At 36.9% G+C, this 27,134-nt stretch overlaps 2 protein-coding genes across 2 annotated transcripts in view; one reads left to right on the top strand and one right to left on the bottom strand.

Annotated features, from left to right (window-relative positions):
* The first annotated feature begins 3,167 nt into the window (after positions 1 to 3,167).
* acsf2 (acyl-CoA synthetase family member 2) overlaps positions 3,168 to 27,134 on the top strand; it is a 31,345-nt gene continuing 7,378 nt past the window's right edge. Inside the window, exons 1-10 of the mRNA XM_007259337.4 lie at positions 3,168 to 3,558; positions 5,015 to 5,210; positions 10,085 to 10,213; positions 10,295 to 10,348; positions 10,436 to 10,554; positions 11,955 to 12,117; positions 12,201 to 12,296; positions 12,730 to 12,881; positions 13,185 to 13,276; positions 15,490 to 15,566. Of these exons, the coding sequence (XP_007259399.2) occupies positions 3,452 to 3,558; positions 5,015 to 5,210; positions 10,085 to 10,213; positions 10,295 to 10,348; positions 10,436 to 10,554; positions 11,955 to 12,117; positions 12,201 to 12,296; positions 12,730 to 12,881; positions 13,185 to 13,276; positions 15,490 to 15,566 (1,185 nt within the window). The 5' untranslated portion in view covers positions 3,168 to 3,451. The remainder of the gene's footprint in view (positions 3,559 to 5,014; positions 5,211 to 10,084; positions 10,214 to 10,294; positions 10,349 to 10,435; positions 10,555 to 11,954; positions 12,118 to 12,200; positions 12,297 to 12,729; positions 12,882 to 13,184; positions 13,277 to 15,489; positions 15,567 to 27,134) is intronic.
* On the bottom strand, positions 18,128 to 26,196 carry chad (chondroadherin). Its single transcript, XM_007259336.4, has 4 exons — positions 25,192 to 26,196; positions 22,578 to 22,741; positions 21,342 to 21,490; positions 18,128 to 19,816 (listed from the first exon to the last, which is right to left on the bottom strand). Exons 1-3 carry the CDS (start codon positions 25,972 to 25,974, stop codon positions 21,346 to 21,348), a joined length of 1,092 nt encoding a protein of 363 aa, XP_007259398.2. The 5' UTR covers positions 25,975 to 26,196; the 3' UTR covers positions 18,128 to 19,816; positions 21,342 to 21,345.

Genomic DNA, 27,134 nt, shown 5'->3' on the forward strand with positions numbered 1-27,134 from the left:
TATTCTGTAGTATTACATTCTACCACAGCAGCCAGCGCGCCTGTTTCAACTGGCCAATCAGGAAGCAGCATTTTCCTCTTCACTCAGAATCTGAGTTTACTCAGCTCACCAGCTCCACTCTGCTGAATAGCGGCAGAAGGTGGTATTGCAATCCCATTTGTATACATTTTTTATTGATATAATTTTCTTTTTATTGGGAAAATTCATCCAAGAAAAAAGAAGTTACAAAAAATGGATTTTGTTTATTGTTTTTTTTATACATATCAAACTATTTTTTCAATATTATATATATATATATATATATATATATATATATATATATATATATATATATATATATATATATATATATATATAGGATGCAGTTCTTGTTACAAGTCAAATACTTAAAAAGCATTTTATATATAATGTAGAATTTACATTCCCCTACTTGTACATCACATGTAATATCTGTTTACTTGTTTACAGTAAAAGTTGGGAAGTTTAGTACAAAGAGGAGAAAAAAAAAATAGACTTCTTATTTCATCTTATCTTATCATGAAGTTGGAAGAAGCTGCAATCATTACAGCACATGTATTAATTCTTTATGTTAACAGTATAACAGTATATTCATATTCATGACAAAAAAAACAAAAGCAAACTACAGCTATACCAGCTAAAAATCACTTGTTATCTCCTGCATAGCTACACTAGGTGGTATACCTTTTTTATTTCACATGAAATAATGAAATTTTAAATTTCATTTAAAGCAGAATATATTTTGGATTTTTTTTTTTTTACCCTTTCATATGAACTTCATATTAATTTCATACTTTGCTGCATCACTTGGAGCCAATTTCTACAAAATATTAGAAAGGTCAGTTATACATTGTAATTACTTGATAACTTCTGTTGTAGAAAAGAAAATGAAAGGTGGGTCAACACCCACCTCTCGACCGGGGTACAACTCCCCTGCGTGTTCGTTTGATAGAGAGAGTCAGACAGGTGGAGTGAAGTTGAAAGCAAACCAAGTATTTATTACAAAGCACTGAATATTCAGGAGAACCCACACATGAAAGACCGTCTAACAGCCGTCCCAGCATAAGTTCTGACCCCCCCTCTGATCTGACTCCATGTTTATACCCCAAATGACGTGAAACCTGCTGATGAGGCGTTGCTAAAATCATCTCATGTTAGTAGGCATATTCTCACGTGTTAGTGTTCAAGTTTCACAGGTCTGACCGGACCACTAGTGTTTGGCCTTGACTGTGTTCTTCCAGAATGGAACATCGTGGCACTATCTGTGTGTGTGCGTCACCCCCCGCTTTGAAGCAGAGGTTTTTAGGGAGGCACTCACTCACCAAAAGGCCGCTTTGATCTAAGAGCCTCTTCTGTAGCAATTTAGCCCCGTACCGAGCGTACCAGTCGAAATCACACAGAGTGTACCAGCCGATGATTGATGGCCAGAAACATGCAGTGAACGAAATGCTTCAAGCATGAGCTACATAAGTCTCACAATAGTTCTCATATGTTATATGTTAATGTGTTAGTGGCGCGTGGTTAGACCGCCATACAATAGACCCTATGTGTTAGTAAACGCCTTATGTATCGTGTGGGTTAATTTGTCATAATAGAATCTGTGTTAGTCACATGCCTGATCAAACAATGTTTTACTATATATGTAAAGAATATATTGTGATTATTGCTTAATCTTCTATATAATTGCGCGTAAAATACACTGTGAGTAAAAATGATCAAATATAATGTGAGTATTGGTTAATGCATATAAAATACAAGGTTTCACACAATGATTATGTAATTATAGATACTAAGATAAGTAATCATAACTGAAAGATATTTGTAAATACACCCAAAGTATAATAAACAGTTACTTTTTATTTAAGTGGTTTGTATTTTTCGTTCACCACTGACATACACACATTCTGTACATGTAGCTATATTTATGCACAAAACGTCAGCACACAACAAGAGAGACTTTGGGGATTTGTTGCTTAGACACAAAGAGCAAAACAAGGGTGCATGTATTTGCAGCTTCTACTGTAGCTGTGAGCTCCCCATTCATTTAAAGCTGTGTTTGTTATTTCTGTACATGGTCATTTTAGCATCTGTGTTTATGTTCTGTCACTTTTCCTTTACATTTGAGAAGACAGATGTTAGAGTCATTGATCAGAACTCTGTAATGCAGATGAATCAGACACAAATCAATGCCTAAATGAACATCATGGGTTATGAGGTGCTGCACAGTTCTCTTATTTAAACATGCATTAAGGTTTAATCAGGTAAGAATTACAAAATTATATTTTGTTTTCTTTAACAAAAAGTTAAACAATAATTATCCATCAAATTCATTTTAAGATTAAGATTTAATATTGATGAAAATAATTATGAATATTGTGATTCTGACGATGAATATATGATCCTGATGTTTTCTTTGCTTGTAGCTGTATATATATATATGCATAATCCAGTGCTGAACACTAACACCAATAGTCATAAGAAATAACACATGCTAGAACACAGACCAAAAAAGACAACAAATCATGGATTGTCTTGTCAGCTTTATTGACAGCTTTATTGTTTTTTCTGCTGCACTCAATAAAAATAGCTATCATACAATTTTTTTTCTATTGCTTTAAGAATTACAATAAATCAAGTAGTTGACTATTCTTATTTGTTAAATTAAATTATTTTTTAAATTACTTAGTTATATGTATAATTGTATATGTACTTTTAATATAAAGTATTGAATAACTACTCTGGTAAAAAAAAACATTTTTCTTTAAGGGTTGCCCACCTAGTAATTTTTACTAAAGTAGTTATTCAAAATTTGCAAAACATAATAATTTTAATATTAAAAGTACATCACAAATTATATATATATATATATAACAATAAATGTAATAATAATAAAATAATGATTAATAATTGCACATTCACTTATCAAACAACACAACTTAAATAAAGTTCATATTAAGGTAATTTAATGAGATATGTCAAATTATGTCAAAATGGGCTTGGTTGTGTTTAGTCTGTAGTTGTGAGATAGAATTGTTATTTTTTATATAGTAAATTATATATATTTTTTGGTTTTAAGTAAATTAATGAGGAACTGAAACCGTTGTTTGTTGCCCTCTGCTGTTTGATACACAGCATTACAGCTTTGGACTCCAACTTTAGTTAAGCTCAAACTTTAACTTTTCCAGGGTCCAATAAAGCAGTGAGTGGTGTGTGCAGATGAGGGCATGATTAGAGTGACTCAGAGATAAACCCAGGTGTGTGTGTGCGTGTGAGACTTCTGTAGGCTCTGTATCTCCGCTGGATCACTGCAGAGGCTCACACTATCGAGGTGTGCCGAGTTTTGTTGCAACACAAAACAACAAGCAGCAGCAGCAGCTCTAGCCGTCCTGCAGTCTGAACGCCCGGGCTCTGAACACGCTTTAAAGCTGCAGAAATGTCTCCGAAGATTTTGGCAGCTGTCCGCACCGCTGTTCTGCTTTCTAAGCCTGGGAGAGGAGCGCACAGAGCATGGACACCTATTTTAGCTGCTCAACCCAACTGGTAAGTTAAGCACTGAAACAACTGGAGGTAGTGGCTAGTTTAGTAGTTTAACACACCCAGTAGTAGTAGTAGTAGTAGTAGTAGTAGTACACTGTTTACTGAGTGATCACATAAACTTGTAAATACAGCCTGTAAATACAAACTAATGCACTGTACTGGAAGCTCTGCATCACATGCATATTGTTTTATTTAACATACTTGAGGGATTTTGGCAGAGTCTGAGTTTTAAAGCTCAGCTCATTGTCTTATACTATTGTCCTTTATGTGCACTTCCTGTCTGTGCATTGTGTGTTTGTTTGTTTGTTTGATATGTATCTAAATCACTGATCTGAGAGCTGTTTTAGTAATCACAATCTCCAGCCTTTAACTGTTTGTGGGTTCCAGTGTGACTATGTATATATATATATATATATATGATTTTCTCAGGAGCTCTGCTGGGAGCTCCAGGACATTCTGGAGAAGTTATGTAATGTAATGGAAGGCAGTGAGTTCAGGGAAGTAGCACACGGAGGGTCAGATTTCATAGCTGACCTAAACACTAAACAGTACTACTGCTGCTAAATTATAACAGCAACAGAAGCATTTTTAATCCATATATATACCTTTACACAAGCAGGGAAACACTGATTTAGTATATTTTCACACATAACACTGACCATATTTACACATAATAGTACACAATCATGTAAAAAAAGACACTTTGGAAAGCGTAAGATGTGTGTTTTTAATTATTTTTATATTCTTATGAAATATACCAAAACAATGATCATATTTTGTTATATGGATACTAAGCATGCAATGAAGTCAGACATCCCAGGCCTGGACTTGGACCTATACCCCCGCCAACCCCTACCCCCCATCCCCCCTCTCTGCCCAAATAATAATAGATAAAAGATACTAGAACTTTTCCTTTTAGATATTCTCTTTACAGAGAACGGACTAATCAGAACCCTCTCTGTTTTGCATGCGCTTCATGAATATGCACACAATGGGAGCGCCTATCTCACTTTCCCCTCTCTTTCACACGTGTGCATATTTGTATTAACTCTTGGTCCACTCATTCTATATTCTGGTTGATTGTATCTGACTTGCGGGCATCAGGGAGCCGTTATTTATATGCGGTAGACTCCTGCAACTTCTGGGAGACTTAGGAAGTCTGTAAAGTGAACATTTTTGGCAGACACTGCAGACATTTTCCTGAAATCCAGAGCATATAATCTGCGCTCAGATCAGCTGTAAATAAGTATAAATTCATACATCAAGACTGGATATTAGAACTCTATATAGTAGCTCTTGTTATTATGTAAAATTTGTTTACTACAAAAAAAATAGCTTTAATAATTTATAATGATGCCTGTTCTTTTAATGTGTCTAGACACTGTTTTGGATGCCAACTGATAGCTTTTAATAATTGTTTGATAAATGTAAATTCTTCTGTATTCCCCTCTTTCCTCAGTGCCATCCATGTAGACGGTCCACCCAATGTACCGACTTTGACAACCAGCTATGCTCATGGTGTCTCCTCCGAGTCTCTGCAGTCTCTCACTGTGGGCAAGGCACTGCGTTTGACAACAGAGCGCTATCCGGACCGCGAGGCCGTAGTGTTCGTGCAGAGTGGCATCAGGAAGACCTTTGCTCAATTCCAAAATGACGTGAGTGTCCTATTGTGTCTGTTTGCTTTGGGTCGTAGCCAAAGCAGAGAATCAGGACGGAAGTGCTCATCATACACATTGCTATCCATTACAGATCCCTGAATGCAATCAGAGCACTGATACAGAGCCTGTCTACTATCATCAGGGCATTGTTGTGGTGATTAAAAAATGAAACTGAAAGCAAAAATAACATTTAAATGACATGTTATATACATCATACATAAAACAGAATGAACAGCATTTCTATTACTGCTAAGTATAGGCGATTCTACTAATCAGATGGATGGTACTGTGGCTTGGTAGTTAGCATATGTGTCTTGAAGTCCTTATGAATGTGTGTATGCCTGTGTGCCCACATTAACACTAATTAAATTAACACTCAGTCTGGGAGTCAGTATGTGTGTGTCAGTTTAGCGCTCAGTGTAAGGATTGTGTAGAGTATTTTATTGTAGATGTGTTCCTGGGTTCTAGAAAGATGCTATATAGATAAAATCTCATTTATTTATTAAAATACATGCAGCCTATAGTGGTTGTGTAATTAACCATTGTTTGAGGGCTAGTAGATGTTTAATGTACATACCAACAAATGGTGTAAAGTAGGGGTGGGAATCGATTACTATCTCACGATTCGATTCGATTCCGATTTTGGGGGCCACGATTCGATTCAAAATCGATTTTTGATTCAAAACGATTTGAATTATAAATATTTCTGCTTCTGGCTTATGAATCGTATTGAAAAAAAACCCTCCATAATATACACTGGTCCTGGAGCAAGTAATGTGTTACAAAAACAATAAAATGTGCAGGAATGTGGGTCCTCAGTGACAGAGGAATCACTGGGATATCACAATGGCGTTAATGAACAATAAATAAATAATAAATAACACTGCTTTATTACCAGGCTACTAGCGGTGGTGTGTAGGTGACGCTGCTGGGCTGATGTGATGATAGCAGTGGAGCGCTAAAGTTCAGGAGCAGCTGCTGATTAACTAGTTAATTTAAGGTGGTTGTATTTCTTCAGAAAGGGGGCAGGAGGTGGAGAAATTAATTCATATTGTCCATTCCTTAATTCCTCTGTGATGAGGAGCTGAAATTAGCTCTGATTAGCTTATTGTTATTTTTCCGTTCCGCCTTAAATGCTGCAGCCCGCTGCCACCTGTAGCGTTATTTAAGGTGGAACTGGAAAGTTAGCTAGTTAGCTAGCTAACAGTTACTGAAACTAACTACTAGCGATCTTTTTTATGCTTGTTATGAAGCATTCTGCCATAAAACATTGAAACTACACGTTAATCTAAGGTAATATAGTGCTTGTTCTGCCATCTTACCGGTGATTCTCAAACACCTACGCTCTGTGTGTGTCTGGAAGATCTCCAAAGGGACAAGCGCTATCCCCAGGGTTGCCAGGTCCAACAAAAATACCCAGCCCAAAATCAGTCTAAAACCCGCCCCTCAGAATCGATTTTGGGACATTTTAAATCGATTCTGAATCGTAGTAAATGAGAATCAAGATTCTTATGTGAATCGATTTTTTGGCACACCTCTAGTGTAAAGTCTTAAACAGCAAGCAGAAGTATTGCCAAGAAAAGGATCAGTGCATTAAAACTGGACAAAGATCTCAGATTCAGAGTTGTACAGATTGTGCTGGTTGAAATTGTTCTAAATGTATCTTACTTGTTAGTTACTGATTCTGCAGTGTAAACTCAGGTGTTCTGCTTTGCAGATCTAATGTGAGATTGTTACATGGAGAGTACATTCAGTAATTACACTTTTTGGCACAGATAGTGGCTTCAGATTTGACTTTTTAGACTTTGCTGGTTAAGCAGTCATTCATGCATTGAGCTGTCTGTGTAATTACTTACTGGCAAGGTTAATATATGAATGTTTGCAAAGTGGAATTTTGACTTTGAATTTTTTTGAATTTTGAAATGTGATGAAAAATCACTTTTCCTGTCTGTTTGTGAAAACTTAGCATTTAACACCTCTCTCTTAATCACAGTGAAACACATTAAAATTAACCACTTCACATCTGAGTATCTCCAACCACAACATTAGAGGTATCTTAGTGAAAGTTGTGCATATATTTATTTTTACAAAGCCTGTACATCCTAGCATACTATCAAAGCTAAAAGCTAAGCATGGATTGGCTTCACAGATTAGCACAAATTGCTACATCTGAGTAAGTAAAGTATATTTGTCAATGCCAATGTTCTAAATAATGCAAAAAAAAAAAAAAAAACACAAAATCCACAAAACTGTGTGCTGATGTGTTCACCATAGAAATGATCCAGTTTTGGTGTAATTTGACAGGCTGTGCTTTTGCTAACAGACCAGTGTTAACAGACCTTCTGGGTTCCTGCTCAGGAATTGAGTTCTAGAGGAGTGTGTAGCAGTTCAGCAAAAGAGGGAACTGAATGTAGGCTTTCTTGAGCAGCCAGATTTTGTTGATGAGTGCTGATAAATTTGCTAAAATGTGTCTAAGGTTGGATTGAATGGTCCACCAGAAGATATATTGTTTAAAAGTCAGTTTTTTTTTGCGTTACAAAGTTTTTCAGTAGTTTTTCTTCAACATTTTCTCATATAATAAGCAATACAAACATTTTGCTCATGATTATGGATGTGTTAGTATAGTAGAGTAGAAAGAGACTGAATAGACTTTAAGCAATATCTGAGTCCAAATATGTATTTTTTTTTTCAAACAGAATTACATTCTTTAAATGCTTATGAAAGACTTCTTTGCACTTACTGTGGGAGTTAAGTGAGCAGTGACTCATCATTTAAAGAAACAGACAGTCAGGGCTGCTTAGACAGGGTGACAAAGTGCTTTGGGTCATGACCCTCAGTATCTGCTGGTTCTCTGCTCTCTCAGCACATCTGAATAATGCCCATTAAGGGCCTAGGACTAAATATCAGCCCTGGACTTTGATCCATATAGACCCTCTACACCCAGCACATGTACACACAACCGCTGGGTTATCATGACAAGTCCAGGTATCACATTCAGAGTAACCTCACAAAAGTACAGATAATAACTGAAGACAGTGTATATTATTGTAAGCTTTACATAGTTGCATTATTGTTTTATTGTTACTGTAAATAAAAACATGTAATATAGTCGTTGTAATTTATTTAGACAATGGGTTTATATGTTTATTTGCCTATAACAGCACTACATAACATGTCATTCAGATTCTTTTTTATGCAGGTACTCCTTTTTTAATGTAAATTAAATACTCATATACTCGACTCATATAATGTTATCATTTTACTTTTTAATGCTACTTGTGCCTCTATTACTATTTTAAACAGAGTGGATACATGGAGTGGTGTCACTGGGGTAATGTAGGCTAATCACATTGGCCTTGTTGATAGAAGCTAAATATAGTAGGAATCTAAATCTAAATATTACTGCTGCTGGTCGTGGCACCCTTGCCAAACTGCTCTGTCTATGTTTTTTAACATTTAAAGGATCAGCCTCTATTAACTTTTTAACTCTTTCTACCGATTTTTGTATTGTGTTACATGACCGCTTAAACTGTCTTCATTCTTCCATATGACTTTAAGATTGGCCAGTGAACTTCTGGGAAAACAAGCTTGCAGAATCAGGACAGGGTAGCAGGGTTAGAGCGACATCAGTTAGAGTTTTTGTTTCTGGACATCAGCACTGTCTGCTGCCAATGGGAGCATTGCCTTCTGGATGGATGCCTCCCACTGAAAAGTCTTCATTGTGTAGAAAAACGTAATTTTCAACCACTGAATGCACATAAGCCACAGAGAGAACAGCAACATTGGACAAAATTACCTCTCTTAACCCAATGCTGCAGGAAGTATGTATGTGAAAATGTTTGTAATAAAAAAAATAATTAATTTACTCCTTAAATAGGGATGCAATATTTTATGAATTCATTTTAATAAAAACATCACAAAAGGAAAAGTTGGAGTGTATAATTCAATGAAAAATGAGACAATTAGAAAACATACAGGCTATATCCTTTAGGTGGTATTATTTATTACCATAACAATAAATATGTTTAAATAAGTCCACTTGCAACAGCACATTCTGAAGAGCAAACACAGTTAGCACATATTTGTAAATAATATGTTCTTTGAATGTACAGTGCAAAGAGTTTGTTTGGGTGTGTGGAATGTCTGCTTTGTATGTCAGCTGATTTGGCCCACAAAATAATGGTGTTTTGTTTGAAACAGTGCACTATTCTTTTGAGAAACCATGTGAATAATTTGATTACAGTTTCTTTGTTGTTTGATGATGGTACAGATAGAGATAAATTACGTGGAGAAAAATAGCTTTGTACAAGTGGATTTCATATATAAAGCCAAGCTCTGGCAAGTTAACTGAAGGCAAATTAAAGCCATATTTGTTATGCATCAACATGGTTAATCCAAGAGAAACTTTTGTTTTTACTGGCTTTGATTGATTCAGTCTACAGGGAGTGCGCTATTAATTTTATTACTAGTTGAGTTGATTGAAATTGATTGATACTTTTTACAATAATATGCATTTCTACCCCACAGAATAACAAAGCCACCAAACACCCCTAAATGTCTGTTTTAAAAATGCAGGTCTATTCTTTTATTGTATGCCACTCATTCACTTGCCACTTGCAGTATAACATACCAGTTTGTTAATAATTAATTTATTTTATTTTCAAATATATAATCGTCTCTGTCAAAAGGTGTTTCACATTGTTCTATGTGGTTGCAGATGCAGTCCAATCCCACCCTGCATTAACTTTTTAATTTTTTATTATCTAACTAGAAGCACCTGTAAAAAGTTTATCCACTCGTGTTCTGTTTTTTTCATTTGTCATTGATTTGTAATTTCACTCACATTAACAGTATGAATGTTTTGATTGCAGGTGGATCAGGCAGCGGCAGGTCTTGTGGCTTTGGGGCTGAAGAAAGGAGATCGGTTAGGAATGTGGGGACCCAACACATATGAATGGGTTGTGATACAGTATGCCACAGCCAAGGCTGGAATCATTATGGTGGGGCTTATCCACTTATTTCCTCGTCAAGTCATTGTTGTAGAAAGCTGAAATCTATAGCTAATATTTGTTTTTTGATAGGTGTCAGTGAATCCAGCTTATCAGTTACAGGAGCTGGAATATGCATTAAGAAAGGTACAGATATTTTTGATGCTCATTTTGACTGACTGTTAAATATGTCATCTGCCTGCCTTTAGATGTGTGTCTTCTTCTTTGTTTTAGGTGCAGTGCAAAGCAATTGTGTGTCCAACACAGTTTAAGACGCAGAAATACTGTGACATGTTGAGGCAACTCTGCCCTGGGATGGACACTGCTTCCCCTGGGGGGATAAAGAGTTCCAGGTACATTCCAGAGTTCTAGAGCAATAAAACAGAGCAATTAAACACATTGCTTACTCACAATGCATGTCCGAGTTCGCCCTCAGTGCAATAAAGTTTGAACTATATAGTAGAATTTTTTTTGCTTCGTCAGTGTAGGAAATTGTTTAAAGCTGACTGGTACAGTGTCACTTGCCTACTTTATATAGACGATATAGCCAAATTATTATAGATCCTTTTAGTTAAAGAAATGAATACACAGTTAAAACACCTATTCCCTCCTGTAGCAATATCTAATATACTTATTCTAATAACTTTAAAGTTACTAAATACTTTAAACAGCATGTAGGAAAATTGCTGTGTGAATTGGAATGCATTCTGCCACAAGAGACATATTGAGGTCAGGCACTCACTCAAAGTAGGCAATAATGTTCTATCACAAAGTCTACAATGCATGACCAATGCACATACAGTAAGGGTCAGTTCCCAGGCAGGGATTAATAGTCTCATTTCAGGTTAATTTTAGGTTCTTCTGTTTCAGGCTGTTTTAGATCTGTGTGGGAGTGGGCGGGAAAGAACAGGATTTCGGCTCTTATTCATAAATATTCATGACTTGCAAACGTATCAACCCTGATTGGCTAACAGCACTTTGATGCTTCCTCCACGGCTCTGCAGTAGGCGATCGCAAGCCAACATGGGTGAGGCTGTGAGTCACAATTTATGGGACGTTTTCTGATTCACTCGGCTAATGCAGACAACGGGTAGAAAAAAAGTTTCATGTGCAGCATGCATATGCAACTCGAAGTGACCAATTGCATTTGGGAGAAAAAAAAAATTAAATGGTTTCTAGCAAAATGACACCTTTAAGCAGAGCTGTAGACTATATTTTCCTTTCAGTGGAAAATCCCTATTCAAAATGATTTGGAGTTTAAGACTAGGTTTAATCTCTGGTTGTTAACATACTGCTACGTGTCTACTACCCCTAAATTTACCCACACAAAATATTCAGTCCCTGTAGAAAAGTATTACCAGTAGGAGAGTAGAATAGACTCTTAAATAAACATACAGCTATTGCCACCATGCCTAATGACATGCCTAATGCATGAACTGAAGTGGAATAATACCTCGAGTAAGTGTGCTCCATCCAGTACTTTTAGTTTGAGCTGGGCAGTTGGAGATAAGGTGCAGTGGTGATCCAAATTCCTGACCTCACTGATGCTCTTGCTGCTAAATGCAATCAAATCCTTACAGCAGTAACCAAAAAAAGAGACCAGAGTTGCTTCATCAAAAGCAGGATAAATCCTTTTTACTATTTATGGTATCAGAAGTAACAGCAATTTGGCAGATGTTCCAATATTTAGTCCATATAGTGTAATGGATTATTTGTTATAAGTCTCAGTGTGTCTCTATTGGTGTGTTTTTAGATTGCCAGACTTGAGTACAGTGATTTTGACAGACAGTAAGCAGCCTGGGACCTTTAGCTGGACTGATCTGATGGAGGCGGGGAGCAGTGATCACTTCAACCAGCTGCAGGACATCCAGAAGACACTGTCCTTTGACGACCCCATTAACATCCAGTTCACATCGGTACTTAAACATTTACATTTCCAACCTTCATATTTATTATTTTTTTTTAGTATAAAAAAAACAATGTTTTTCCATGACTCCAGGGAACAACTGGTAGTCCAAAAGGAGCTGCCCTGTCCCACCACAACATTGTCAACAATGCCTACTTTATTGGCCTGCGTATGGGATATCAGTGGAGGGTGAGCACATGTTTAGTATCTATACTAGACTCTGAATGTATATTGTGATGTAAGATTGATTGGACTGTACATGGCCACAGTATGAAGTTTACGTTTCTGTATTTACTTCAAAAAAAGCAACATTTATCCAAAAGTATTTAAGAAATATTTACTTATTTATTTATTTTAAGTCTATAGTTTTTTAAACCTATATATTACATTTTAATTATGTGTCCAGTTAATTTTAATAATAGTCTTAAATGAATGTATATTTTTCTACTTATGTCTTAATAGGTTGTGTGTTAGTTTAGGATTATCAAAGTAGGAAATTCATTGAAATTCAATGGCATTAAAACTCTTGAATCCTGAAGTGTTTTAACAAAAAATACAGTTATATATGAGACTACATGCATAGTACTCTACAAGATTTCTTACTGAACCCTCTTCTCTACAGAAAAATGTACGAGTTTGTGTGCCAGTGCCACTTTACCACTGTTTTGGCTCAGTGGGTGGAGGCATAGTAATGGGATTACATGGAATCACAATGGTCTTTCCCTCCTCTGGTTACGATGGGCGTGCAAACCTTGAAGCTATGCAGAATGAGAAGTATGCCTGCATGCTGTTTTGTCTAACAGCTATTTCTAGCATGTGTACTACTTGTGCATAACAGTGAGCTTAGAAATAGATTTTATAATATGTTTTATTAAAAGCTAATTTTATTCATTAATATACAATGTATGTAAATGTATGCAGTATTGAAATATATGTGCAAAATATTTTATGTTTAGTGTTTAAAGTGCATTTTGTAAGGTAGAAACATTTTCTGTGGGAATGGCAACAAGTATGAAACGATAACCATTATTCTACTTTCATACTGATCTGTGTCATATTTTGCTTTTACCAATTCAGGTGCACATTTGTCTATGGTACCCCGACCATGTACATAGATATGCTGGGTCAGCCCGACTTGGCCAAGTTTGACATATCGTCTGTTCAGACAGGTGAGTTCAGACATCTAATATGTTTTTGGATGGTTTTGGGGGTTGAGTGGATGAATAAATATAATTAAGGCTGGATAATAATTCTATATATATATATATATATATATATATATATATATATATATATATATATATATATACAGTGAGTCCAAGAAGTATTTGATCCCTTGCTGATTTTCTTTGTTTGCCCACTAATAAAGACACTATCCTTCTGCACTTTTAATGGTAGATATATTCTAACATGGAGAGACAGAATATCAAGACAAAAATCCAGAATATAATTTTAAAGAATATATTTTAATTAATTTGTATTTCAATGAGGAAAATAAGTATTTGATCCCTCTTGCCAAACACACTCAATACTTAGTGGCAAAGCCTTTGTTTGCAAGCACAGCGGTGAGACGTTAGTTGTAGTTAACCACAAGTTTAGCACACACACCAGGGGGAATTTTGGCCCACTCTTCTTTGCAGATCCTCTCTAAATCATGAAGGTTGGTGGGCTGTCGCTTGGCAACTCTGACCTTCAGATCCCTCCATAGATTTTCGATCGGATTGAGGTCTGGCGACTGGCTGGGCCACTCCATGACCTTAATGTGATTTTTCTTGAGCCAATCCTTTGTTGCCTTTGCTGTATGTTTAGGGTCGTTATCATGTTGGAAGACCCAACCACGGCCCATTTTCAGATCCCTGGCAGAGGGGAGGAGGTTGTCCCTCAGGATTGTGCGGTACATGGCTCCATCCATCTTCCCAGTGATGCGGTGAAGTAGCCCTGTACCCTTGGCAGAGAAACACCCCCAAAACATTATGCTTCCACCTCCATGCTTGACGGTGGGCACAGTGTTCTTGGGGTCATAGGCAGCATTTTTCTTCCTCACATGGCGGGTGGAGTTGAGGCCAAAAAGTTAAATTTTGGTCTCGTCTGACCACAAAACCTTCTCCCAATAACTTGGTTCATCTTTCAAATGATCATTGGCATACTTGAGGCGCGCCTCCACATGTGCTCTCTTCAGCAGGGGTACCTTTCGGGCACTGCAGGATGTGAATCCATTGTTGCGCAAAGTGTTGCCAATTGTTTCCTTGCAAACTGTGGTCCCAGCTGCCTTCAGGTCATTTGCTAACTCCTGCCAAGTGGTTGCAGGACGATTTCTGACCGTTCTCAGCATCATTGCCACCCCACGAGGCGAAATCTTCTTTGGAGCACCGGGCCGAGGTCTGTTGATTGTCATGTTATACTCTTTAAACTTTCTGATAATTGCACCAATAGTTGTTACTTTCACATCCAACACCTTACTAATCTTTTTGTAGCCCATTCCAGCTTTGTGAAGGTCAACAATTCTGACTCTGAGGTCCTGTGACAGCTCTTTGGTTTTACCCATGTTGGAGACTTGAAATCTGTGTGATCTGTCTGATTCTGTGGACAGGTGTTTTTCACACAAGTGATTAGTGAGAACAGGTGGCTTCAGGTCAGGTAACAAGTTGATTGGGAGTGTCTAACTGGTCTGTAAAAGCCAGAACTGCTAATGAATACTAAGGCATCAAATACTTATTTCACTCCATGAAATACAAATCAATTAATATATATTCCTTAGATTTATTTTCTGGATTTTCTTTTTAATATTCTGTCTCTCCATGTAAGAATATATCTACCATTAAAAGTATAGAATGATCATGTCTTTATTAGTGGGCCAACGAAGAAAATCAGCAAGGGATCAAATACTTCTTGGACTCACTGTATATATATATATATATATATATATATATATATATATATATATATATATATATATATATATATATATATATATATATTGGAATACAATAAAATATATTTATAATAATATTATATAATATATTTTAATAACAGTAATATGCTTGTAAACATATTTCCAGTATTTTAATGAATATTATTTATGGCATCTGTCCCTGACTGATAATCATTACAAGGCACTACGGTCAGTTCATTGCAATGGGTCGAACCCATTGCTTCCATAACCTGTCTACATCATTGTGTTATATTGTTTATATTGATATCAGAATTATATCATATCGACCCAAATTTAAAATAATATTGGGGCACACATTTTGTCCATAACGTCCAGCCATAACTGTAGTATATATGAAATTTTGAAATTTGTAGAATAATGGGATGTATTAAATATTGTTTGTAAATTTACATGGCTTTGATATGTCTTGTTATATTTCTTGTATTACAGGAATTGTAGCTGGCTCTCCCTGCCCTCCTGAAGTAATGAGGAAAGTTATCAAAGTCATGGGCATAAAGGAACTTACAGTGAGTACTATAAATGAATGAATGAATGTAGTCTATATACTCTTATTTGCAGCATTTAGTTATATATGCTATTTTATGGCTTATGATTTATATTAATAAACAGTTCTGCTTTAAGTTTTAAATGTTACATTTTAAATTCCTCTTAGGGGTGTAACAAATTTAGCAATATAAATGCATGATTTTTTAATCATACAATAATTTTTAATGCAGAAAAATATAACCTTATAAAATAAGTAATAAAAAACAACCCAAGGAGACAGTGCCTATTGCTATCATAACTGTTATTCTGCTTCAAACTGTTAAGAGTCGCAAGTGCCACTGTGCCACTAAAGATAATTTCATATGGCCCTGTGCCAGCAAGGCAGTGAGGCAGCAGAAGTGATAACAGAGATAGTGTTAAATGCTTTTGTATTTTTTAGTATTTTTGTAGAACTTTTGTTTCATATAAGTTAATTTACTCCAATTACATAACAATTATGCAAACATTATATTTTGCTTTGTATTTTTGCTCCTCTCATTTGAGTTAACCAGACCTACTTTAAAAACAGATACATAGCGTGGCATCACCCTGGTAATGTAAGCTACTTGAACAGACCTAGTTGAGAGAAACTAACTATAGGAGGCATGCACAAGATCACACACATGACTACTCAGCAAGTAAGCAAGCAATGAAGAGATTGATTCAGTTATTTTTGCATATTAATGATACAACAACACAGTACAACTGATTAAAACAACAGCAGACATTTCCATAATAGGCTGCAGTAGACTTGTGTAATAGCATCAATAAAGAAACAGTACCACCAATATGGAACCGCAAAACACAATAGATATGCTAAAATTCACATTGCAAACAGTCACAATTAAGATTTTCAGTCACAATTTTTTTTCTACTGACCCATAGCTAGTTACATCGACCTGGATACAGCAAAAAAGCACCTCATTCTCAAGCACATTAATCAGTACAATAATAATCTGCTACTGATTTATTTTGCAAGACAGGATTATGGTTTCCAGTGCCAGTGGGCAGTGGCACTGTTGCCAAACAGCTCTATCAGGTTTTAACATTTCAATGCATCAGTCTTCTTCCACCTACCTTTATTCTTTTATTTCCTGCTTCCTATGACTATCAAAAACAAAGACAACTTACAAAGCAGATGAATGATTGGATTTGTGTTATTTTCTGTTGACTGTTCACATTCTTCCATCTGATTTTAAGAATAGTCAGTAAGACATGGTACCTGGCCGACGGCCAGTCTGCTCTTCAGATGCGGGAAACATGTGCAAGAAGACAGAAAAGGGAAGGAGGGTAGTGCTACTGGTGCCAGTTAGAGTTTTCTGTATTGAACACATTAGCACGGCAAAAAATAGGGCCATTAGCACCATTTGGAAAGTCGCAACCAACTGATATGTACTATTTCACTATTAGAGGTTACAGGTGCAGAAAAACAGATTTTTTTTTTAAGTGTTGGAATACAGTGATAATTACTGTAACAATTCTGTATAAATACTGAATTCACAGTTTTGGTAAATATGCAATTTTGCTGTATAGTTTCTCCATTTAAAATTGGAGTTTAAAAAGATGCTCTATAGTAATGCACTAGAGGGAGACAGATCAGTATCTATGTAGGAGGCAGAAGCATTAGGGCTAAGAAATTAGAAAAATATACCCATGTAAAGTTAGTTTTTTAGTTAATTCGTTTTAGTACTTTACCTTAAACTAAAAAGTGAGTTTTATGTGCCTTTTAACTAATATTAACCCAATTTTAACCCTATATTTAAAATAATAGACTACCATGCTGCCATGATGCCACCCTATCAAAATATCATTCACTGAAAAACAAGAAACAATGTAAATACATTGTAAAAAAAAAGAAAAATCGTCATGGTAGTTCAGGTGGACATCAGTGTATTAACAGGCCAATAACCTACGTCAGTCAGTCATTTGCCAGAGTACTCCAACCACCAAGGCCTAGTCTCAATAATAGATCACACTATAACATGGATTTAAATATAATTTTATATTTTTCAACCAATTTTTTTGTTGAGATCATCGTTACACCCATACTTTGCAATAGTCTTATGTTGATTATTAGCAAAATGCTTTTTATTTTATTACACATTACAGTTTCTTCATATCATATTGTTTATTGTCATTTCTCGTGAGCACATTGAGACATGAGATTTTTTATTCAGCTCGCCCAGCTTTTTTTAGATAGTACATTTTTATTGAAACCCTAAACAGACAGTCTATTACAAAATGTTTGATAGAACTACATAACAGCAGTACCATGCATTTTTGGCAATACCCACATCTAAAACATTCCTATTATTAATTCCACAGAAACAACTTCTTCAACATTTTATTGATAGATTATGTTCATTTTTGTTCAGCTGAATAGAAAAGCACCGCAAAGCAATAAAACATAGAACAGTTGCTTAAGAATAAATGTTACTATTTTATTTGCACTTTTACCTGAACAATAGGTCTGATGTATGTGTTTAAGTGTCTGAAACTCTTCAGTATTTTGTGCATGTATATTAATAAACCACACTGTTGGTTTTCTTTAACAGGCATTTTATTTAACACGTATACATCATGAGACTGCAATATTGCCAGTCTCATTTGTCTCAGTCACGTCTGTTTAACAGAATTTACAGCTTGTATAACTGATTAACAGCTTCATGTAGCAAAACAAACAAATTTGCAGTTTTTATTTGTTTTTCTTTTTTTTTATAGTTTGGTCTTCCATTGTGGTCTGCAGTCACTTTCAGGTTTTCCAGGATTCAGAGATAGAGATTGTATGTCATCTGTATCTAGAGCATGTATAGTATGTAAGAGAAGCTGCTAGTACAGAAGATGAGATGATGTCTGAAAGAAAAAGAAATACTGAAGACAGCAGCTAAATAAGCACATTCGATACTGCAGAAGCTGCAAATAGTATACCACACATCTGAACTTCCCTTAAACTTGAGAAATGTGTACTAAAATAGAGCCTGAAATGCATCATGGAGCGTTCTGTTGACACAGTTTGTGGATGTTGGCTGTAACGAAAGCAGAAAGCTGTAATGTATGTTAAAATGGTATGGAGTGTTGGGATTTTTTAGAAAAATATCAAGTCCAACATTGTGTTACTGAGTTGAAGACTTACATGTACATACATACATGTAGTGTGTTTCTTCCCTCCTAATGTTTCCAGACCGGAATAAACACAATTATTTAAAAAAAGCATGGTATGAACAAGATTTTATTTTTTTTTGGTTTCTTGCTTGTTTTCCGTTTTTTAATAATTTTTCTTGGAATGAAAATCGAATGATCAAAAGTACACAGACTCACACGTCCAATCTCTTACCTACAGGGTTTGGACAATGAAACTGAAACACCTGTCATTTTAGTGTGGGAGGTTTCATGGCTAAATTGGAGCAGCCTGGTGGCCAATCCTCATTAATTGCACATTGCACCAGTAAGAGCAGAGTGTGAAGGTTTAATTAGCAGGGTAAGAAAACAGTTTTGCTCAAAATATTGCAATGCATCTGATTGCTGGCGCATCTGTGACCAAGACAGCACGTCTTTGGGATGTATCAAGAGCCACGGTATCCATGGTAATGTCAGCATACCACCAAGAAGGACGAACCACATCCAACAGGATTAACTGTGGACGCTGTAAGAGGAAGCTGTCTGAAAGGGATGTTTGGTTGCTAACCCGGATTGTATCCAAAAAACATAAAATCACAGCTGCCCAAATCACGGCAGTAATCAATAAGCACCTCAACTCTCCTGTTTCCACTAGAACTGTCCGTCGGGACAATAAATTATTGTGGTATTAAACCAGGTGTTTCAGTTTCATTGTCCAACCTCTGTATAACACGATGCAATCTTTAATGTAAGGAATCATTGTGTTAATTTTATGCAGACTTTCTGTTTAAATGGAGGATGCAGAAAGCTTAATGTCCTCATGATAATTACAGCTGAGGAATACATAGTTTTAGGAACTGTATATACTGTATTGTAGCATTGTACTTCGTAATTGACACAGTTCCTGCTCCTGTTTGCTGCTGATGGTACCTACAAACACATTGTTTTGCTTCTCATTTTATTGAGCGTTTCATACATTTCTTGTGTGCATATGTGTGCCACTTCATAGAATTAGGAAGAAAACAAAAAGGACAGTCCTGAAGTCGAAAGTAGCATTGCTTCCCGTCTCTGCACACATAGCCGGTCACCTGGACGGGCGTCTGCGCCGAGTCTCCTGTGGAAAGACACAAAGAAGGAGCCAAATTAAACAGCCAAGCCCTGTACCAAACCTCTGTGACTGGCCTACACTGTGCAGACCAAAGTGGAAAAGCACAGATGGGCTTTGAGCACAAAAGCGTCAGCTGAAATCAGTAGGAAGACGAGAGGTTTGACAAGGAGTTAAGAACACTGATTTACTGCAAAACAAGACAATAGCTTAAAACCATATCCTAACCACAATTATAGCAGCAGCGTTCATCTTCTCCAAACGATAAGAGAAGATATGTGGCGGGTTGACAAATCTTTTGAACTTTGTCATCTTTTTCTGTTTATGAGATTGTTATACTGCAGCACAGTTGTGTAGTGTAACAGTAATCTTCCATTCAGAAGTAGTGGGAGTTATGACAGTTATTGGCTGCAGTCTTCTGGCAGCTGTAGTCTACTGATAGTAGTGCTGTAGAAAAGATTACTCCTACACTTGATAAACGGTTACATAATAGCCTCATGATAGACATAAGCTTCAGTATACTGGACATTACTCAAGAATTTTGTGAACATAGCTCAAGACTTTGAATAAACATACAGTATATTAAGATTTTAGTTTATAAATCCAAACTTACAGGCCAAAACTGGCCTGGACTAAACGTTAAGGAGTGGTTTTCCAGACAGAGATTAATTCTAGGCTTGGACTTCACAGCACTTTGAATGAAGATTTTCCACTCAAAGAAAAATATAGTCTACGACTAGGCTTAACCCCTGTCTGGGGAAACTGCTCTTTAGAGTCAATTTCCCAGACAGTTTCCCAGAAATGAAACTTAGTCCAATGTTTCAGTTCATAAATCATTATATAAAAGTCTTGTCACCTGTAATCATGTAGTCTAAACAGATAAGCAGTTATAGTTATGCAGAATTCTGGTATGCAGAACGATTGCAATGATTTGGTTTCTATTTATGGAAACCAAATGTATAAAAAAAAACAGTTTCTCTAAAATATTGTTGTGCACCTCCAGTTAGCATTTTTGAATGTATTTATGAGCTTGTCCCTCATAAATACATCCCATGAAAGGGTCTTTTATGGAGCCTATGGGCTCCTGCTGGAAACCACTACCACCTACTGTGAGGGAACCCCAACCACTACATTTTTTATCATGATTTGTTGACATTTTTAAGGCACGTGAGACAAGGCAAGCTGTCTACTCTGTGACTTATTGAAGCCTAAGATTCAGATGTTAAATATTCAGATTTAAACAAAGAAATCACTTAAACTGTTCACACTGCAGGCAAATCGAATTTGCTTCTCAACTCATATCTGTTGAGTTCACTGTTCACACTGTGTTTTAAAAGTGTTCAGGCTTCAAGCCATAATGTGGTTTGGATCCAGTTTGCAAAACCAGATGCTGTTTTGATGTTTCTGACTGTTCAGACTATCAAAACCTATCGATCTGGATATAATCTAGATATGCCGAAAATCAGATTAAGGTTGAAAGTTTAAATATAGCCTAAGTCAAGCTGTAACGGTGACTGAACAGGTGCTCTGTTACCTTTTCAATGGCGTGTTCCCTTCTTGGCTCTCTTCTTTTGCTTTGCTTTGCACCGACTGAAGGCAGAAGTGTCTTTTATCTGTTTGCCTTTCTGACTTGGAGGAGATGCACAAACTGCATCAGGGTGAATACGACTGGAGTCCATCCATCTAGAGAGGAAAAAAAAAACATAATATATAAACATCAAATATTTTGTGAATTATGTCAAGCATGTAAAGCAGAAGCTATGATTTAATTTCATATAAATAGATAAATATAGAAACAAGGGAATGGTTGTAGAGCAGTTTTACGCATCACTTTTTCAAGATCTTCCTTCCTGTAGGTTTTTATCTTCAACCTATATCTGACACACCTTATTCAGCTAACCCATAAGACTTTTTGTTTAATTTTTTTTAAGATTTCTTCTCAGTTTAGACAGTATTTCTTTTGATGTACCACCAGTGCTAGGTGATGAGTGAAGGCTAGCTTGAGGTTTCCCTTAGTCATGTAAAGCCTCCACTGCAAAGTCATCAGACAGGAAAATGCTAAATGGAATTGTGCTGCATAAGGGCGAAAAGGGGAGTGCCATCTGACCAATCCGGAAAGAGTAAGGCCATTTGTGTTCTTGGACTCATGCCCATGGATGGATTAAGTAGTCCATCTATGTATATATCAACAGTGGGCTTGATTTAGGTTGGGGATTAACAAAAGTGCACTCTTGGTACAAAACAGTCCCTGGGCTGGTACCATTCTTATTACTCATGTTGGGCTTGGCTGAAATGTAGGCAAGGTGGATTTTAGTTGGGCATGGGCACTGAGAATGTTTGTACATGTGCTTTTATTGGGACCCAATTGGCCATTTCAAATGGGCCTTGTTGTTTCAGCTCACCTTAATATACCACAGTTCCCAATAAAGCTCTATATGAAGTGCACAACCTAGTCGGGGCATGTGCTTAACCTCACCGATATCCATATGTGGGGCCCACATGGAACCTGTTGACAAAAATGTCTGGTCTCCTACTCATACAGGACCTATATGGGCATGTTTTCTCTGATGGTTCCCTCAGATGTATATCTTCAGTACCTCTGGTATATCTGTATTATATTCCTTTACAGTTGTTTACCCTACTTTAATGAGACACCATTGATCCTAAAGGATCATGTTGTACCTTTGAGGATTTTGCACTGTAAATATGAAAATATGTACCTCTTCAACTGTTATCACTACTCTACAGAAATGAGACATTCAGACCTTACTTTTTAAGGTTTGCTAACTGGCAGGTGCAGCTCCATGGGTTGTTGAACAGGGTGAGATTCTGGATGTTGGTGAAGGCCAAACTGTTTGGTAGATTCTTCAACTTGTTGTTCTCAAGATGCAGAGACTTTAGAGCAGTCACGCCTTCAAAAGCAGCAGTGGAGAACTGAAAGGATAGAAATAATACTTTAGTCTTCCAGAATATGACACTGAAAACTCTGACAATCCATTTTTATTTGTCTTAATGTCTTTAAATAGTGTTCAACGCTTTTCTCACTCTGATTTCAGTTTAGAATGCTCTGTTGTGTTGTCTTTGAGGGCTTTCTGTTTATTGGGAATTTCTCTACTACTTGTAGATATACCTTCTTGTTTCAGCTGGTAGAATGTTAATTTTATTGAATTTCTCTGCTACTTGCAGTCGGCCCTCACTTTGTTTTTCAGATGGAAAGGTTCTTTCACATGAAGGAGCCCTCACATACCTTCACCTGTGCCAATGCTTATGTAAACCTTTCAGCACCACCATCTCAACCCTCCATTAAACTTCATAAGCAACTGCTAGGCTGTTAAAAACTACACTAAGGTGCTAGATGAACCGTTCTGCCTGCATGGCATGAAGGTGGTTCTTCTTAAAGGAAGAGGGCGTCTCTAGGCCAGCGGCATTGAAGAAGGGGTGTGTGAGTGGGAGTGTGTTTAGGTGTGTTATATAATTCTAGAAGAGATGCACTTATTTAGAAGGCTTTTTGGAAATTTCCACTCAGGAGGGAAGAGCCTTAAGTTAGAGAATTTGTAAGGGAACAGGTTGAAGACATGTAAGATGGAGAACTTCTAGCAATTCCTGTTTTTTCGAAAATAAAATCTCTTGCCCCTGTCATGCAGTTACTAAGTTTTTTGCCAAAATTGCCTGCAAAGAGGCCAATTGTGCATTCAGGTGGGCAACCACTGCCTAAAAATAGGTTTCAGAACACCCTGCTTCTATTTACCTGTCTCACAACCATTACTGGCCTGTTTACAGGGTGCCCCGTGAGATGAGGGAAAAAATTGCAGATCTCAAAATAACACTTATGTAATCATTAGACTGGGACAGATTTGAAAGGGGCCCAGCAAACAGCAAACAAGCAGATGCCAAAAATATCCATGTGAACCTCATTACTTTCAGTCATGGCCTTTTAAGGCAATTACAATAATACACACATGCCACTTTATAAAGCCACAACCCAGCTTCTGTTGCACCTTCATGCATGTTGAGTCCCAGAGTATGGTGAATTCTACATCTAGTGGCATCCCATGCAATACCTTAAAGTTAGCATTGCTAAGCCAAAGTTGGTTCTAACTACAGATTGTTCACAATAAATAGTGTTCAGAAGTGCATGCACATCTACTGTAGTTTCTCTCAACTGAAACACACAGTCTTTTTGACATTCACACGTTTACACGTCACACAGGTACACACAGCCACTAAGCACTGTTTGGGCACCTTCAGGACAGGTCCCTAAGTTTTAATCCACCGCCATACACCCGCACTTATCTGTTGTTTTCCCCTCCCTCGTTCCTCACACTTTAGCTAAACATCCATTTTGCATTTCCTTCAGAAATGTAACCTTTTTTAGTTGTAAGTCAATTATTTAAGTCATGTCTTCACTGCCATAGTTTGACTTCCATCAACTTTTTCTTTTTAGGTTTATGGTTTTAAGGTATGCAACTCTATGGTGCTACTTAACCTTGTATTAAAGTAATTTGGCTGGCCTGAATGTTGTCTAAGCCTAAATAAAGTCTGTCTGCTGCTGTTGCAGAAGTCTACAAAGTCTGGTGCAAGAATACAAGTCAGGTTCAGAGAGTCTAAAGCAAAGTTCATCTTCCATGTGCAAAAGTTCTTTACTGAGGCAGAAGAGGGGAATCCTGCTGGTTTCAGCACATGTGCATCCTTAAACAAAACACATGTGACCTTCTTAAAGTGCTTAGGGCAAGAGGAGGATGGAGGCAACACCAGGAGGATTTTATTATGTGAGAAAGATGGGAGGAGAACAGATTGTTCTACCGCCTTCAAAATATTAAATATACATCCAGCCTAGAGATGTCCAGAATTTCACTGTAGTAAATTTAACTGCAGCAAAAAACATTGAAGTTTTCCCTTATTCAATTAGCAAAACTTTAACTATTTGAAGAACATTTACTTAGAAACTATAGTTTTTCTCTCTTATTTTAAAAGATGTTTTGACAGTTTATATCTTGATTCATCTTTGCCCTAATATACCCATTAACTGAGAAATACGGTCTGTACACTTGGTGTTTCCAAAAGCCAGACCACAAGGAAACCAAACATAAACAGAACGTCACACAGCCAGACCTTTACAGAGAGGCTTCTCCGTGATGCAGAGGAAAAAAATGCATAATTTATTTCTCTGCAAATGTTCCAGTGCACTGAATTGTGTGTTTTTTGGATGCTACCTGTAGCTAATGACTTTTTAACAAGTGTCTTTTAAAAACACATGTAAACATTACTTCCACCACTACAAACTAGCCAAACATTCTGCAATAATAATAATAATAATAATAATGCAACCACCTTTTCCATTTTTCCGAATTCCTTCACATTTAGAACGTACTAGGCAAACTTACCTTCTCTAGACCCATATCATTGAGATGCAGCTTCTCCATGTAGCGACCGAAGCTCCGAAATGCGTGATCAGGGATGAAGCTAAGTGGGTTCTTTGACAAATTAAGCTCCTCAACTACACGCAGCTTGCTCATGGCCTGGATGGGATAGGTAGAAAGCTTGTTTTGGTCCAAGGTAAGAATGGCCAAGTTCTCCACTTCATCAAGTGAGCCGGGCTGCATTGCACTCAGCTCGTTGTGACTCATGTGCAGCCAGCGGAGGTCGTTTGCACCTGTGAAGGTGCCTGGTTGCAGTTCACGGATTTTGTTGTTATCAAGCTGCAGAATGAACAAGTTAATCATTGGGGAAAAGATGCCCTTGGAAAGGCCTGAGATGCGATTTCCGTCCAGGTAAAGATAGGTGAGTTCACTTAGGTCCTCAAAAGCTCCAGATTTAATGGTGCTGATTTCGTTGTTAGACAGATAAAGGTAAATGAGCTTCTTGAGACCTTTAAAGGCCTGGCTGGCGACCTCTCGGATTTGGCAGTGTTGGAGATGCAGGGAGATGAGCCCCTTCATGTCGCTGAAGCCTCCAGTGGTGAGCATGCCCAGGTTGTTGCGCTGCAGGTTGAGCAGACGAGTGGCTTCAGAGATGCGAGGAATCTTCTTCAGGCCAACGTTGTCGCAGATAACGTGCTGAAGGTCACCATGACAGTGACATGGACTTGGGCACTGGCTTTGTATACCTATTACAAACGAGGCAAAAACATGTATACAGAACACCAACTGGAATCTCCCAACCTTCATAATGACCCTGTTTCTGACAGCTTCTGGTGCTTCTTCGTCTGTCTGTTCTTCTGCCCGTTTTCTTGAGTGTCTTCAAGCAGAAAAGTTGTCAGACAGCGACAAGAATCCACAGAAAGCCTCAAGAGAAGTGAGAATGAAGAGTAGTGAGAGGAAGAAAGCTAGACAGAGAATGTGAGTGCTGAAGGAGAGAGCAAGAGGTGAGTTAAAGAGCGAGAAGGAGAGAGGGTGTGGGACTGAGAAAAGAGGGCAGTGCAAAAAGATTCACTTAAGACCTTTGGAGAGAAATGGCAGCCATGTGAGTGGAGCAGTATTTATAATATTTACTCATGGTAGAGGAAAAAATGTTTTTTTCCCTGGACTCAAGGCTGACCAGAGCTTTTTTTTTTTAAAGTGCTGCTAGAGTATGTAAGGTATCTGTAAAAAAATATAATTTCCACACATTTAAGTATGTATTACTAAAGTCTTAAACTTAGTTAATAACTGTCCCACTTATGACATACATTTTATCGCCTCACTTTTGATGTTCATGGTCTCATTTTTTATTGGCTGAACTGTATTTGTAACTGTCCAGGTTAATGGGGAACTGATGGACTAACCTGCTCGAGACTGACCAGACATATGCTAATTATTTTAGTACATCCTTGTTTTGAGCTAAAAATATTTAAAAAATAAACTGCTTTAAATATGCAAAGTATATGGACAGGGCACCTAAAGAAGTATATTAGACATTGCAATGTCTTTTTTTCTGCAATACATATTGTAATATTAAAATATACAGGCTTTTCAAACGGATTTCACAAGAAGTTAGTGATCCAACAGGTCATGAAATTAATAATGCACTTTATGTTTCCAAAATTGGATTACAATAAATTATACTGGGCAGATATAATGGTGTCTGGTAGAAATTTAATGAACATGACAACAGTGTGTTTTTTTCCTTGTGCATTAAAAAGCAACAATGTTATATGATGAAATGTTTGTTAAAATATCACATTGAACTTGAGTGTAAAGATATATTCTGCAGCCCTAGTGTACAAATATGCAAACTATCATAAAAAAAAAAGAACAGTTGGTTTTCTGTTACTTGGGCTTTTTAAAATAAAACAAAGCACACACACAAATATATAATACATTTATCCCAATGTCAGCTCCTTTTCAAA

The sequence above is a fragment of the Astyanax mexicanus genome, chromosome 15 (assembly GCF_023375975.1).
Source record: "Astyanax mexicanus isolate ESR-SI-001 chromosome 15, AstMex3_surface, whole genome shotgun sequence".
Taxonomy (NCBI): domain Eukaryota; kingdom Metazoa; phylum Chordata; class Actinopteri; order Characiformes; family Acestrorhamphidae; genus Astyanax; species Astyanax mexicanus.

Excerpts from the sequence above, each read along its gene's own strand:
- chad (XM_007259336.4), bottom strand. The coding sequence starts at position 25,974 with ATGAAGGTTGGGAGATTCCAGTTGGTGTTCTGTATACATGTTTTTGCC. Across the intron at positions 22,742-25,191 it reads ATGATATGGGTCTAGAGAAG|TTCTCCACTGCTGCTTTTGA; the intron begins GTAAGTTTGCCT and ends CTATCCTTTCAG. Across the intron at positions 21,491-22,577 it reads CAGTTAGCAAACCTTAAAAA|ATGGATGGACTCCAGTCGTA; the intron begins GTAAGGTCTGAA and ends TTTCCTCTCTAG.